The following is a 14,322-nucleotide window of genomic DNA, read 5'->3' as shown; positions in this document are numbered from 1 at the left end:
AGTGTTGCACTGCAGCTCGTTAGGCTGTGACCTGTAATGGTGGCATCTCCTGTCAGTGCCAGTTTGAGTCCCAGGTGCTCTGCTTCTGATTCAGCTTGCTGCTGCTTCACCTGAGAAGGCAGCAGCTGGCAATTCAGGTGACAGCCACTGTGACTGTTCAAGGAGTGAACCAGCAGATGGAAGATTTTCCCCTCTCTGTATCTAGCATATAAGTCTTTTTGGAAAGATGAGGTTCTTTGTGGTGTGTGGTGGGAGGGTGCAGCGCCCCCTGCAGGCCCGCCTGCTCCCTGCCCTTTGCAGAAGGGCACACCACCCCTCTGGCAAGTGCCCCTCCTTGCCTTTGCATTAGCTGAACGCTGCCTGCTGCGGCTTCACCCTGGGGACCTGGAAGCACTGCACAGAAGAATCCATGTGGGTGGGCAGGTGGCGAGAGTAGGGCTGTGTCCTGCAGCCAGGGCCAGGGCAGAGGAAGCACCGTGCAGTCCGGCTCCCTGTGCCCCAGCACAAATGTGTGAGGTTTACAGGAGTGTCAGTCAGTTTGTTCATTGCTTGAGAATGTCTGAAGGAGCACTGCTTGGGTGCCAGGCCTGTGGCTCAGGTTAGAGAACTTCCCGGGAGGTGGCTTCTGTGGCTCTGCTGCTGCCCCGCCCTGCAGCAGGGGGCTGTTCCAAAGCTGTTTTCTCGTGCCAGCTACTTCCCGCCTGTGCCTACACGGCAGGTTTAGGTGTGGGGGAGTCTGAGCTGCCCCTGCTGAGCCCCACTCTGCGTCCTTTTGCTCCTTTGTTGCGATGGGCACGTAGAACAGACCTACTCCCATTTCCAGGCAGGCAACGATTCCTTCTGGGCTGGGTAGTGGCCTCTCCCCATGCCACACTGGCCACCCTGTGCAACCTTCCTGCCTGCCCTGCCCTGTGCATCCCAGTGCAGCTGCCAGAGGCCCACTTCTCAGAGCTTGTCCACCTGTGAGGGAGTGCCAGTTGAGCTCCCACTGACTGCCCTGGCAGCTCTAGGCACAGCCCTGAGTGGGGCTTCAGGGCAATATGGGCAGCTCCCACTAAGGTGCCGCTGTTCCTGATCCCAGCCGACATTTCTGCATCTCCCATACATGGTCCTTCTGTCCATCATAGTGACCGTCTTGTGGTAACCATCTTTGGCTGCCACCACAGCCCTTTCCATGTTGTTGGTATGCACCTGAGAGGCAGCTGCTCTTCTAGAGGAAATCTGCCAGAGACCAGTGCAACGGCTCAGTTGGCTAATCCTCTGCCTCCAACCGCCAGGATCCCATATGTGCGCCGGTTTGTGTCCAGCTGTTCCACTTCCCATTCAGCTCCTTCCTTGTGGCCTGAGAGGGCAGTAGAGGATGGCCCAGAGCCGTGGGACCGTGCACCTACCTGGGAGACTCAGAAGTTGTTTCTGGCTCCTGGCTTCAAAATGACTCAGCTCTGGCCATTGTGGCCATTTGGGGAGTGAGCCACAGATGGAATATGTTTCTCTCCCTCTCTCCTCTCCATAAATCTGATCAGCCTTTCCCATAAAAATAAATAATTTAAAAAGAAAAAGACTCAAGTTGAAGGTTTCAGATTTTCTTATTTTAAAACTTAAAGTGGGCCTGGCGTGGTGGCGCAGTGGTTAAGGTCCTCACCTTGCACGCCCAGGATCCCATATGGGCGCTGGTTCTAATCCTGGCAGCCCCACTTCCCTTCCAGTTCCCTGCCTGTGGCCCGGGAAAGCAGTTGAGGACGGCCCAAAGCTTTGGGACCCTGTACCCGCGTGGGAGACCCGGAAGAGACTCCTGGCTTCGGATCGGCATAGCATCGGCCGTTGCGCTCACTTGGGGAGTGAATCATCAGACGGAAAATCTTCCTCTCTGTCTCTCCTCTCTGTATATCCGCCTTTCCAATAAAAAAATAATAAAAATAAATCTTTAAAAAAAACTTAAAGCAAGGGGAGCTCGGTGTGATGGCTCAGTGACTGAATGCTCAGCTTACAGGTGCCAGGAGCCCATGTGAGCAGTGGTTCATGTCCCGGCTGCTCCACTTCCTGTTCGTCTCCCTGCTTGTCGCCAAGAGAACAGAAGAGGGTAACTCAGCGCCTTGGGACCCTGCACTCACATGGGAGGTACAGAAGAAGCTCCTGGCTCCTGGCTTCGGATCGGCTCAGCTCCAGCCACTGCAGCCACTTGGGGAGTGAACCCGTGGATGGAAGAGCTCCCTCTCTTTTTGCAAATCTGATCTGCCTTTCCAACAAAAAGAAATAAATCTTAAAAACAAATAAAAAACAAAAATCTTAAAGCAGGGAACAAGGGACCAGGACAGTTGCACAGCAGGCTAGTCCTCCAGCTGTGGTGCTGGCATCTTATATGGGCATTGGTTCATGTTCATGTCCCAGCTGTTCCACTTCCCATCCAGCTCTCTCTCCCTCCCTCTTTCTGTCTCTCCTTCTCTCTGTAACTCTGTCTTCCAAAATAAAATAAAATAAATCTAAGAAGAATAATAGGCCACAGAAAATAGAGAGGGTTGTCCAGGCCTTGGAAGGACCATCAGCCTCCGCATGGTTGGTAGGAATGTGCCATGCAGGAGCTGCAGTGGGGAGCACCAGGCACTTCTCCAGCAAGGTGAGGGCGGGGGCCCTCTGACCCAGGACCACAGATGAGGGCCATCACCCACAGCTGGAGCAGCCCAGTGTCTGCCAGCACGTGAGGGACCTGTGCGGTAGTGCTTAAAGAGGAAGGACCTCTGGCACCTGCTGCGACACAGGTGAGCCTTGAGGATGTGCAGTAAGCCAGTCATGAAAGGCTAGGGGGTCCTGGAGGATTTCACCTGCGGGTGGTATCTGGGGTAGTCAGATTCAGGCACACAGTAGGGCTAGGGGGAAAGTCCAGCAGTTGATGTCAAATTGGAGACAGAATTCCAGTTCTGTGCGTGCCTGAGGTTTGAGACAGGACAGGTGGGGGAGCTGGTTGCACAGCCATGAGCTTGTGCCAGTGAGTTCTGTCATGCATTCTTTTATGATAGTTTAAAAAATAAAATGAGTGTGTTTCAGATATGTGATACTCATATATTACATTTCTACAAAGGATTCCCAAGAGTAAAATTACCCTAACAGAGTCCTGATGCATATTGTGAAATAATTTTCTGAAAGAATCAGAACAATTTATAAGTTGGTTAGCAAAGTTATCATATCTTTATAGTACTATCTATCAGTGACACAAGTTATTGCTGATTTGGTAGCTAAAAATAATGCTTTTCCTATAGTCATTTGTTATTCTTTGGTGACCTGGATCATTTAAGCACTAACGGCTCAGTGTGTTTGTCACTCTGCGATTTCTTTATTTTAAAAAATATTACCTAGGCCCAGCATAGTAGCCTAGTGGCTGAAGTCCTCGCCTTGCATGCACCAGGATCCCATATGGGCACCAGTTCGTGTCCTGGCAGCCCCACTTTCCGTCCAGCTCCCTGCCTGTGGCCTGGGAAAGCAATGGAGGACGGCCCAAAGCCTTGGGACCCTGCACCCGCGTGGGAGACCCAGAGGAGGCTCCTGGCTTCAGATTGGCTCAGCTTTGGCTGTTGCAGCCACTTGGGGAATGAATCAGCGGATGGAAGATCTTCCTCTGTCTCTCCTCCTCTCTGTGTATCTGACTTTCCAATAAAAATAAATAAATCTTTAAAAAATATTTCCTTATTTTAAGGGAGGGTGACTGAGATGTGGGATGCCAGCATTGCAAGCTGCAGCGTAAAGCACTGGGCTACCATGCTAACCCAATGTGTAGACTTCACTCTTTTTTTTTTTGAGGGAACTTATGGAAAATTGTCACTTCTCAAAGTGTGAAATATCACCTAAAGGCTTTGTTGAGTGTTGTTAATGCCTTTTTCTAGCTTGGAAATTAATCAGCACCCTTCTCCTGTAAGAATTGGGAGGACTTGATTTGTTTTATTACTATCTGTTTAACCAGTCCAGGATGCTAACCTAGTCTGGATAAAGGATTTATTTGGCCTTCTTCCCACATGCGGTTGATACGCTGTCCCAGTGCCGCGTCGTGGCTGTGTCCAGGACAGTGGCCTCTGGCCCGCTGCCCCCTCCCCTGCTGTGTCTCCTCTCGGCAGCTCTGCCTGCTCTGACATGTGCTCACCCTCATTCGTTTCCCAGCCCAGCTTTAGGATGGCTTTAGCACCTGGAAAAATCGAAACTGCCTGTGTTTCAGTTGGCAGAGTTGGGACCCTGGCCGCTGCTCTGGCTGCTGTAGAAGCTAGCAGCGTCACACTCAGCACTTCCACTCCCCGCTCAGAAATGCACCATTTCTCCATCTGGTCAGGGTTTTCTGATTTTTTGGTGGGTTTTTTTTTTTTCTTGTCTGTATTTTAGATGACTTTTTCCAAGTGATTTGGGGCTCACAGTCGTGGAATTCTCCAAAGAACTACTTTATATGCACCAGGTTCAGAAGAGTGTGAGGAGGACTGGTAAAAAGTGGAGAGCCAGGCCTGGCAAGATAGCGTAGTGGTTAAAGTCATTGTCTTGCATGTGCCAAGATCCCACATGGTTGCTGGTTCTAATCCTGCCGAACCTGCTTCCCATCCAGCTCCCTGCTTGTGGCCTGGGAAAACAGTCAGGGACAGCCCAAACCCTTGGGACCCTGCACCTGCGTGGGAGATCCGGAAGAGCTCCTGGCTCCTGGCTCCTGGCTTCGGATTGCCTCAGCTCCAGCCATTATGGTCACTTGGGGAGTAAACCATCGGACTGAAGATCTTCCTCTCTGTCTCTCCTCCTTTCTGTATATCCGCTATTCCAATAAAAATAAAATAAATCTTAAAAAAAAAAAAGAGTGGAGAGCCTTTGACCTGCTATCATTAGGAAGAATACATCCCAACCGCCTTCCCTCGTACACAGCTTCCGTGCAGCCTCCGTGAGCAACCCGGCTGTCAGCCCGTCACGACCGGCTGGTCCAGCGTCCCTCCACAGCCCTCCTCGGGCTCCCAGGGGTCAGTGGCAGAGCTGGAGGTCAGCACACAGCCCGTGTCCTGCCTGACTGCAGATACATGCCCTTCCTTGTCCCTCAGTGGCTGGTCGCAGTTGTCCAGGGGACAGCCTAGGACTTTGTTTGCTTTCATCTGTTCATTTCTTTCTTTTTTCTTTCTTTCTTTTTTTTTTTTTTTTTGGAAAGTCAGATTTATAGAGAGAAGGAGAAACAGTGTGGAAGATATTCTGCCCACTGATTCACTCCCCAGGTGGCCACAATGACCAGAGCTGAGCCATTCTGAAGCCAGGAGCTTCTATTGGGTCTCCCACACAGGTGCAGGGTCCCAAGGCTTTGGGCTGGCTTCTGCCGCTTCCTCAGGCCGCAGGCAGGGAGCTGGATGGGAAGTGATGCAGCCAGGACAGGAACCAGTGCCCATATGGGATCCCAGCATGTGCAAGGTGAGGACTTTAATCACTAGGCTACCGCACCAGGTCCTGTTTATTTCTAAGGCTACAGAAACTGAGGAGGAGCTGAGGGGCTCCCATGCGTGGTGCTGCGGGCCTCTGGTAGCTGAGCAGTATGGGGTTACAACTAGCACCCACATGGGATGGCCGTTTGGGGAGTGAACCAGTGGATGCAAGATCTTTCCCTCCCTCCCTCCATGAATCGGATCTGCTTTTCCAATAAAAATAAATAAATCTTTGAAAAATGTTTTAATGTGTAGTACTTGGGAGCTATTGAACATCAAGAAGTTGTCATTCTCTCTATTATTTTTCTAGGGGAAAAAATTTGGATCATGAAAAAAATTAGTATCTGGGGATTCTAAATTCATAGCGTTCTCTGTTGGTAGTAGAGGAAGTTGAACAAGTGCCCAAACTAAGGAATTATAATTGTGTTATTGGAATAGCCATTGTCCAAAAGCTGGCATGCTGGGTGCTGTGTGGGGGAGCCCTGTGGGAGCGATTAAACCCAGGAAGTGGAGAGCAGACAGGTGTGCGGAGCAGCCTGACGGAGGGACCAGGCAAGGAGGTGTTAACATTTAAAGTCACGCACCGCCACCACCACCCTGCCCCCGCTCTCTTGGCAGCTTTCTCTGGTCAGGGGTTACCCTTGGCTTGGGGTCGGGGCCTCCGGCCTCGTTCTTTGAGAGACGGGATCTCTGTTGGAAGTGCCTGGGCGACGAAGGATGAAGGAAGCCGGAAAACGTGCCGGCTTTCCGTGACCACTGACAGCCGACTGTCGCTCTTTCCGCTCGCAGTTTTTTTTCAGTGTCATTTTAAGTTGCAGCTTCCAGCCAATCAGCGGGCTCCATGCCTGCTGACGTCACGGAGCAGCCAGTTCCCTCCAGCTGCAGAGAGCTTCAGTTTGTCTTTTTTTTTTAAACTAAAATGGAGGCTGGTTTCTTGCCTTAAGGAGTACACTGCCTTTCCCGCTGAAGTCTAGATGTTGACATGTAATAAAGCGGGCAGCAGGATGGTGGTGGACGCGGCCAACTCCAACGGGCCCTTCCAGCCCGTGGCCCTTCTCCATATTCGAGGTGAGTGGTCGGGGCTCCTCCCGTGGGGAGTTAATAAATGGCTATTGTGCTTCGGATCGGAGCTGCAGGAAGTCCTTGCCGACAGCCCAGATCCCCTGCTTTGCTGCAAGGAGCCTGGGTGTGTCAAGGCGGCTTGGCGTTTTACGAACTACTTACAGAATTTGAGGCTTGAGCGCGGCCTTGCCTGGTTCAAAGCTGGTTTTTCTGCTTTCTGCTCGCCCTCCCATCCCCCTTTCGGAGCCGTGCTGATGTCAAAGGATGTGAAGTCACTGCTGGGGAAGGCACCGGGTGGGAGGGAGAGGCGGGCCCGCCGCCCAGCCGGGCCAAGTGGCCTGTTCGCAGAGTTTGTGTTACGTCTGTGTCGCTTGATACTGCAAGGGGTTTGTGGGGATCACATCTCCGGATCAAAGATGAACTGCAGGCAGAAATGTGCGGAGTCCGTGAGAAGCGAGCTTGCTTTACAAGGGACTCATTTTGTTCCTGCCCGGAGCCCCGAGGAGATGCGCCTGTGCTTTGAAATACCGAAACCTAGGATGAATCCTAGTTTGTGAAATGTTAGTGCTGCCATAGAATTGAGGGGATACTGTGCAAGTAAGCGGCTCCATAGTGTCTTGTAACTGTAAATTTTAAATGGCCACACATTTTCAATGTGTGTGGATTATTACCATCTTAATAATTACAGCTTGGCGTCTTTTATAGTTTGTGCCTATTTGAGGTTCAAAATTGAGCCTGCAAACACAGTTGCCATAGTGATAAGTAGCCTGCTGCACTGTAAGGTAGTGTAGTAATACTTAGGCAACACTTAGTGTTTTAAGATCGTTCTTACGCTTTTTTTTTTTTTGCTCATCATTGGAGGAGACAGAAGTTGGGGGTGAGCCTCATCAGATCACGCTGTCACATTGCTAGTGCCTCCTCTGTGTCCTGCCGAAACAGTTTGAACTGTTAGGGTCTGATTAAGAAGCCAGGCTGAGGAGCGGTGAGGGCAGGCTTCCTACGTGACCCATGGCCCCTGTGACCAGAATGCCAGGCAACATAGTTGAGGTCTAGCCCAGAAGGTGCAGACACAGGCACGCAGAGCCCAAGAGCCCCAGTGGCTGGGCTGGGAGGGCTCCAGAACCCGGGACGGGGTCCAGGAGTTGGTGGGCTCGGTATCCACCACGGCCAGGCTGTTACTGTTCTGTCCGCACCCAGTGAATAGCAAAGGTTGACTCCCAATAATAGGTGTTGTAGCTGCAGGCACCAGGGGGACAGAAACCAGTGTTAGGGTCCTGTTAGTTCAGAGACACTAATTAGCAATGAGATAATCTGATTGCACACAAAATATGAGTTTTTATACTCTTAAGGTACTTACTTATGAATAACCTTTCTTTTTTTACATCTGTGAGTCTTCTGTTTTTATTAGACAATGTATGAGTCATTATTTTGAATTGTAAATTTATTCTGAAATAGAGTCATTTGACTTTACATCTTAAACCCCATGAATATGTTTATTTTGAATGTCGAGAGCTTGTTATGGGCATGTGGGTCTTTGCCGTCGGTTGCTTGCCATGTAATTGTACAGGGAGCAGTGCTGGCCTGAAGGAGACTTGAGTGGCAACCTTCAGGGCCTGTGGCTGACTCCTAACTCAGACGGCTTGACAGCACTTGCTATCTTAGGGTGATGGACTCAGAAGAACTTTTTGAAGTGAGAGTTTTCATGTGAGGTGTAGAGAAGTTCATTTCAATTACTGGCCTTGGAGAGGCCTAGTCACTTTAACATCCAGCTAGCAGCCCTGCTCTGCTCTTTGCTGAGGGCTGTTAGAGATGACCAGCAGACAGCCCTGGCCCAGGCGGCCTGGGAGTGGCAGGGAGGAGCTGGCTCTGGGGAGCAGGACTGAGGTCCGCGGCTGGGAGGGTGAAGCCATAGTCTCCGCGCTATACTGGCTGCTTCCCACGAGGGGCGCTGCCCTGGTTATTTTGTCTGTAACTTTTTAAAGTGCAGTATAAAATAGGCATCATGGCTGTTGATTACACATTTTGCTGCCAAATAACAGTAAGTGGAATCTCCAGGGTCCACAGTCATCGGTTCTGTGACCACTTTCTGTTGGCCAGTATGACACATAAGGCTCATTTCTCCAGTCCAAGCCACCTGTCGGACAGGGTCCTAGTGGGGGTGAGCAGAGCAGAGCAGTGGCCTACGTCAGAGCTGTGCATTGGAGAATGACTGCCGCCTCCCTGGTGTCCCCCAGCCTTGGAGTTGGTGAGTGGAGTTAGGGGCAGGTGTTTGACCCCCCCAGGACGTTTACATCCCACACCTGTGGCTCTCCTGCTTCCCACCCGTGCACACCCTGGGAGGCGGGAGGTGGCGGCTCTGCCACCCAGGTGAGAGAGCTGGTGTGCTCCTGGCCCAGCCCAGCTGCTGAGCTGCTGGAGGGCGAGCTCCAGCTCCTTCTGTGCCTTGCCTTTCAGATGTGGTGCAGATGTGAAGTTAGTGTGTCTTGAAAAGCTCACGTGTGAAGAGGGGCAGGGTGTCATTTGTAATCGTGTCACTACACTTAAGTGCCTCAGTGTTCTCTCGGTGGGGCAGTCCCCAGCACTGGCTTCCAACCAGGAAGCAGGCACAGGCTGAGCTGCCCTCTGCATCTAAGGCCTGTGGGCCAAGCAGCCCATAACAGGATGCAGCTGAGTGTGTCTGACTGCACCTTGAGGGTTCCCTGTGAAGCTGAGCCTGTGGCTTCACTGTTCCTGCCCTCCTTCCTGCTCAGCCACTCCAGGCCACATCCCAGAAGGGATGGCCAGAGATAGCCCCATGACAGCATGGGTGCTGCCTGTCACAGCCTCCCCTTGGCCCCTGCAGGCCAAGCCAACTTGATGCAGGCAGAGCTGCTGAAACCTGTTGCCTAGCAGGGTGCTCTGCTGCTTCCAGCCCAGCAGTGTTCTCAGCAGGCTCCCTGGCAGGACAGGCTTGCTGGCTGTGAGGTGTACACTATGCAGATATGCCTGGCCTAAGAAAGGGACATACTTTTCAGATTGAATATGCCATTTTGTCTACAGGAGAGCGCCACCAGAAATGCAATGACTCAGATCCTGCATCGCAGCAGCAGATTTCTAGAGAGAAAGAGAGCCAGAGAAAAAGGTCTTCTGTCCACTGGTTCACTCCCCAAATAACTGCTAGAGCTGAGCCAATCCAAAGCCAGGAGCCAGGAGCTTCTTCCGGGTCTCCCATATGGGTGCAGGGTCCCAAGGCTGTGGGCCATCCTTGACTGCTTTCCCAGGCCACAGGCAGGGAGCTGGATGGGAAGTGGGGCTGCCAGGATTAGAACCGGCGCCCATATGGGATACCTGAGTTTGGAGGTGGAGGATTAGCCAGTTGAGCCAACACACAGACCCTAAATGTTTATTTTCATGTCAGTGACTTTGAATTTACTCAGACACTTGTGTCTGCTGATCACAGTGGTAGACTGAGGCTGACAAGCCGTTATCTACAGAGGGCTTGTGGGTGAAGGCACAGCAGGCACAGGCTCTACGTTGGCAATGGCTGCTGCTCACCTGGCCTACTCTCGGCCCTGCCCTGGGCTCCGGAATGGCCTCAAAGACCACAGACTGCTGCATGGAAGGCTGGGCTAGCGGAGTGCAACACAGAGGGCCTGCTGGCCAGTGCCTCTGCTAGCCAGTACTTCATCCCAGCCAAGCTCCTGCCACCTTTAGAGCTGGGTTCTAACTGGATGATGCTAAGGACCAAAGCAGAAGTGGCAGTCTGGCCCAGCTTCCTGATGGCCTTGGTTCTGACCTCCCACTGTTCTCATCTTTCCCGGGTAGTTGTTTATAAACAGCCTGTCAATGAGTCTGTCTTTGAAAGCCCCTCCAACTCAAAGAATGAATTATTCTTTTTAAGCAGACCCACCTTTTCTTGGAAACAGGTACAATTGTGGGAAAGTTTGTTTTACCAGGACTTTCCAAATCACCAATTTGTTGAATATCTTCACCTTCTCAGTAAAAATTTAGGGGGAAGTGTCCAAGACACGTACAAGTCAGTGGCTCTGGCCAGCGCACCAACTGGCCTGTCCAGACTGTGCATGTGGATCATGGAACCTGGACTTGACCCAAGCGATGTCGGGGTGGTCGGCACTGGCATCCTCACTGCCTAAACTTAGAAAGGAAGAAAGACTTTCGACCCCAAGTGAAGCCCCTGCAGTGCTTGGTCCCTGAGTTGTCCCAGCTCACCCTGGCCACTTCCCAGGTGTCAGTAGATTGACGTCCAAGATGGGGCCTGCCAACCCCAGCTAGGGATGCCACAAGTGAGTGCCACCTGAGCCAGTCATGCACAGCCTGTGCTTTCATTATTCCTACATTGAACTTGAAAATGAGGTCTGCTTGGGAGGTTTGTGCCTTGCAGCAGAAGCTGTGATTTAGAGTTTGTTCATGAAATATGTGTGTAGGGGAACAAGAGAACAAAGGGTGAGGTGACGGGCCAAGGACAGGGTGGGTGTGGTGTGTTTAAACCTGGAGGAAGGGCAGGCGGGGCTGGGAGGCCTCCATGGGCTTGGGAGTCCTGCTTGCGTATCCCTGTGTCAGATATGGCAATGGCCATTCTGTTTACATCTGTGGTGTGAATTGGTTTGTTCCTCCCAGTCCTGCCTGGGAGATTAAGGCGAGTCCCCCAAGGGCCCAATCCGACACCATCGCCTCCCAACTCTGGCCTGCTGTTCCCAAAGCGACTGCCAGCAGCTGTCGCAGAAGTGCATTTGTTATGCTCCAGAGTATGCAGGGCCTGGTGCTGTGAGCTGTTATCATTCCCATTTTCTTAGGGAGTGGGACAGTCAGACAGTGGGGCTCAGCCGGGATCCACACCCAGCCTTGGGGTGAGGTGGGTGGGCGGACGCCCCTGCTGCACACACCGCTCACTTGCTCTCTGTACAGTGAGTGTCTGGAGCTCAGAACTCACTGTAGGCCCGAGCAAAGTATGTTCAAGGCGCAGGTCCATGTGTTCCTGACGGAAGGTGGCCGATGGCCCCTTCTGCTGCCCCGGTTCTTGGCTGTGTCTCCAGGGCTCCTCTTCTTTCCGTGGAGTCATGAGCATCCTGGCAATCCTGTGGAGCTGAGCTCTTCCACCTGCTGGCTCTCCAACAGTCCTGGCGTTCAAGTGTCCAGTGGCATTGCTGGGTTGAAAATAAGAACCATGTCCCAAGTGGGCCTCTGGAATACCTCCTAGCCAGCCGCCACATTATGGGGGAAGCTTCCCTGGCTTCCAATTGGGCTGTCCAAGGTGATTCGTCAGAAAAGTGGACCCAGTAAGCCGCGTGCTCCAGGCCTGCTCAGATGAAATCCCCTGTCTGTGTGAGAGTGCGGGCAGTCCCTTGGAGAACAGCGCATCTAATGGCGGGGTGAACAGGTGCTGCAACTGCATTCTCATCTAGTCTTAAGTGTGGGAAGACACTGGCCGAGCCGCACACCATAGCAGATAAAGGTCTGGTTTTATTTTAGTTCCTTGAATTAGTCAGAAGCTTGTCACTTTTAAAGAACCGACCCAAGAGGAGCAGGCGTTTGACCTAGCGGTTAGCATGCTGGGTTTAAGTCCCAATTCTGACTCTGACCTGCTGCCCTTTACTTTTGTGCACCTGGGGACGCAGCAGGCGCTGGCTCAGGTGGCTGGGCCCCCACCGCACACAGAGAAGGCTCCTGGCTCCTGGCTCCAGCCTGACTCAGCCCCAGTCAACACAGGCACTTGGGGATTGAGCAGTCCATCTTGCCCTTTGTCCCCTCCCTTGGCCTCCACCCACATCCCCACCTCTCAGATAACTGTGAATGACTAAGGAGGGGTCATGTTAGACGCAGTGGTTAATCTAGATCAGACCCTTGTTCTGGAAAAGGCAGAATGAAACCTGTGGCAGGCAGTGGAGGAAGCTGACGGTGCTATGACACTATCCCAGGGACAGTGTGCTTTAGGACTTTGTAGGGGAAAGTGTGGGGTCATGTGGGGTGTGGCAGTAACGTGGATGGGCAAGCTCAGGAACCTGCCCAGGCCTCAGCTTTGTTAGGATTTTTCTTTTTTTTTTTTTTTTAAGATGTATTTTATTATTTTTTTATTGGAAAGGTGGATATACAGAGAGGAGAGACAGAGAGGAAGATTTTCCGTCTGATGATTCACTCCCCAGGCGGCCGCAACGGCCGATACTATGCCAATCCGAAGCCAGGAGCCTCTTCCAGGTCTCCCACGCGGGTGCAGGGTCCCAAGGCTTTGGGCCGTCCTCAACTGCTTTCCCAGGCCACAGGCAGGGAGCTGGAAGGGAAGCGGGGCTGCCAGGATAGAACCGGCGCCCATATGGGATCCTGGGTGTGCAAGGCGAGGACCTTAACCACATGCACCACCACGCCGGGCCCTAGGATTTTTCTTTTAAAGAACTATTTTTACTGGAAAGTCAGATTTACAGAGAGAAGGAGAAACAGAGAAAGATCTTCTATCCACTGGTTCACTCCCCAAGTAGCTGCAGCAGCTGGAGCTGAGCCAATCCAGACCCAGGAACCAGGAGCTTCCTCCAGGTCTCCCACAGGGGTGTAGGGTTCCAAGGCTTTGGGCCATCCTCCACTGCTTTCCCAGGCCACAGGCAGAGAGCTGGATGGGAAATGGGGAAGCTGGGACACGAGCCAGTGACCATATGGGATCCTAGTGTGCAAGGTGAGGACTTTAGCTAGTAGGCTACCATGCTGGGCCCAACTTTGTCATGATTTGAGGGTGTGCCTTTGACAGGATGTGCTCTGGAAGGGAAAGGAAAGTACAGGGGAGACGTAAGAACTGAAAACTTACTTCCTGGTCTCGAGTGGGCAGGCTGCTGCCCGCTGCACAGATAGCAGCGCCGTGGCTCCAGTGTTTGGGGGCTGAGGACTGTCCTGCTAGTGTTTTTGTCAGTCTTTTATGAAGTGTGACCGCCTTAAAGGCATGCTGGGAGATAAAACCAAAGTTGCCTCTGAACTTGGTGGTTAAGGGTGGAGGTGGAGTCGCCCCACCCCAGGCCAACTGAGCCATCCTGGCAGATGACTCACTCTGTTCTGAGAAGTGGATGTGAAATGGAAGAGAAGCACGGCGCGCCTCTTTGGGTTGGGTGAGAATGGGAGGAACGAAGCTGCTACTGCTGGTGGTGCCCTGAGCATCGTGAGGCTCCCGGGATTGGTGGCTGTGGTCAAGGGAGCTCAGCCGGGCGTACGCTCGCTCTCCAGCTGCGCTGCCTTCACTGCGGGGCCCGTCTGCCGTGCCTCTCTCATTGCCCCAGCCTTTGAGACGTGTCCATGTTTTTGGCATCCCGTCCCACAGGAAGGCAGTCCCTCAGCTGCAGAGTGGGTCCCGTGCTCCGCTGTGGGCTGTCACCGACCGTGCCCCCTTGTCAGTCGCGTGATTGCTGCTCCCATGCAGCGGGCTTCCTTTGATGGAAGGCTACAATGAGAAACGGGCATTTACCGGCCAGGATTGACTTACTGGTGTGAAAAGCAGAGCAGCAGAGACAGAGATCTTCCCTCTTGAGGTTCACTTTCCAGATGGCCGCATGGCCAGGGCTGAGTCAGGCTGAAGCCAGAAGCCTGGACTCCGTGCAGGTCCCTCACATGGGTGGGCTGTTCTCAGGTGCATGATCATGGGGTGTCGGTATCACAGTTAGAAGCTTAACCTACTGTGCCCCCACCAGCCATTTTTAACTTGAAAAAAGCAGTTTTAGCCAGACATTTATAAAACATTTTAGTTTTAAATTACAGATATTGTCTATGATTAATCCCAAATAGGGTGACTTCACATGCCATTTCTCTTAGTTTTTAAATGTAGAGGTTGCTGGGCCTGGTGTGGTAGCCTAGTGGCTAGGTCCTT

The 14,322-nt window shown here is 52.4% G+C and overlaps 1 protein-coding gene across 11 annotated transcripts in view; it reads left to right on the top strand.

Moving 5' to 3' along the window:
• The window catches only part of PPP2R5C (protein phosphatase 2 regulatory subunit B'gamma), a 109,036-nt gene that overhangs the window by 26,770 nt on the left and 67,944 nt on the right, over positions 1 to 14,322 (top strand). For 6 of the 11 annotated variants that reach the window (XM_040975057.1, XM_040975054.1, XM_040975051.1 and 3 more), the window contains exon 1: positions 6,288 to 6,491. The exons of 4 other annotated variants lie outside the window; for them this stretch is intronic. In XM_040975057.1, coding sequence (XP_040830991.1) covers positions 6,398 to 6,491 — 94 coding nt within the window. In that variant the 5' untranslated portion in view covers positions 6,288 to 6,397. Of the gene's footprint in view, positions 1 to 6,287; positions 6,492 to 14,322 lie in introns of those variants that run through there. One more of the 11 variants, XM_040975055.1, reaches the window with a different exon arrangement.

Source organism: Ochotona curzoniae, unplaced genomic scaffold, assembly GCF_017591425.1.
Source record: "Ochotona curzoniae isolate NIBS_2020 unplaced genomic scaffold, NIBS_Ocur_1.0 contig_2688, whole genome shotgun sequence".
Taxonomy (NCBI): domain Eukaryota; kingdom Metazoa; phylum Chordata; class Mammalia; order Lagomorpha; family Ochotonidae; genus Ochotona; species Ochotona curzoniae.
This window is presented reverse-complemented; position numbering and strand designations above follow the sequence as displayed.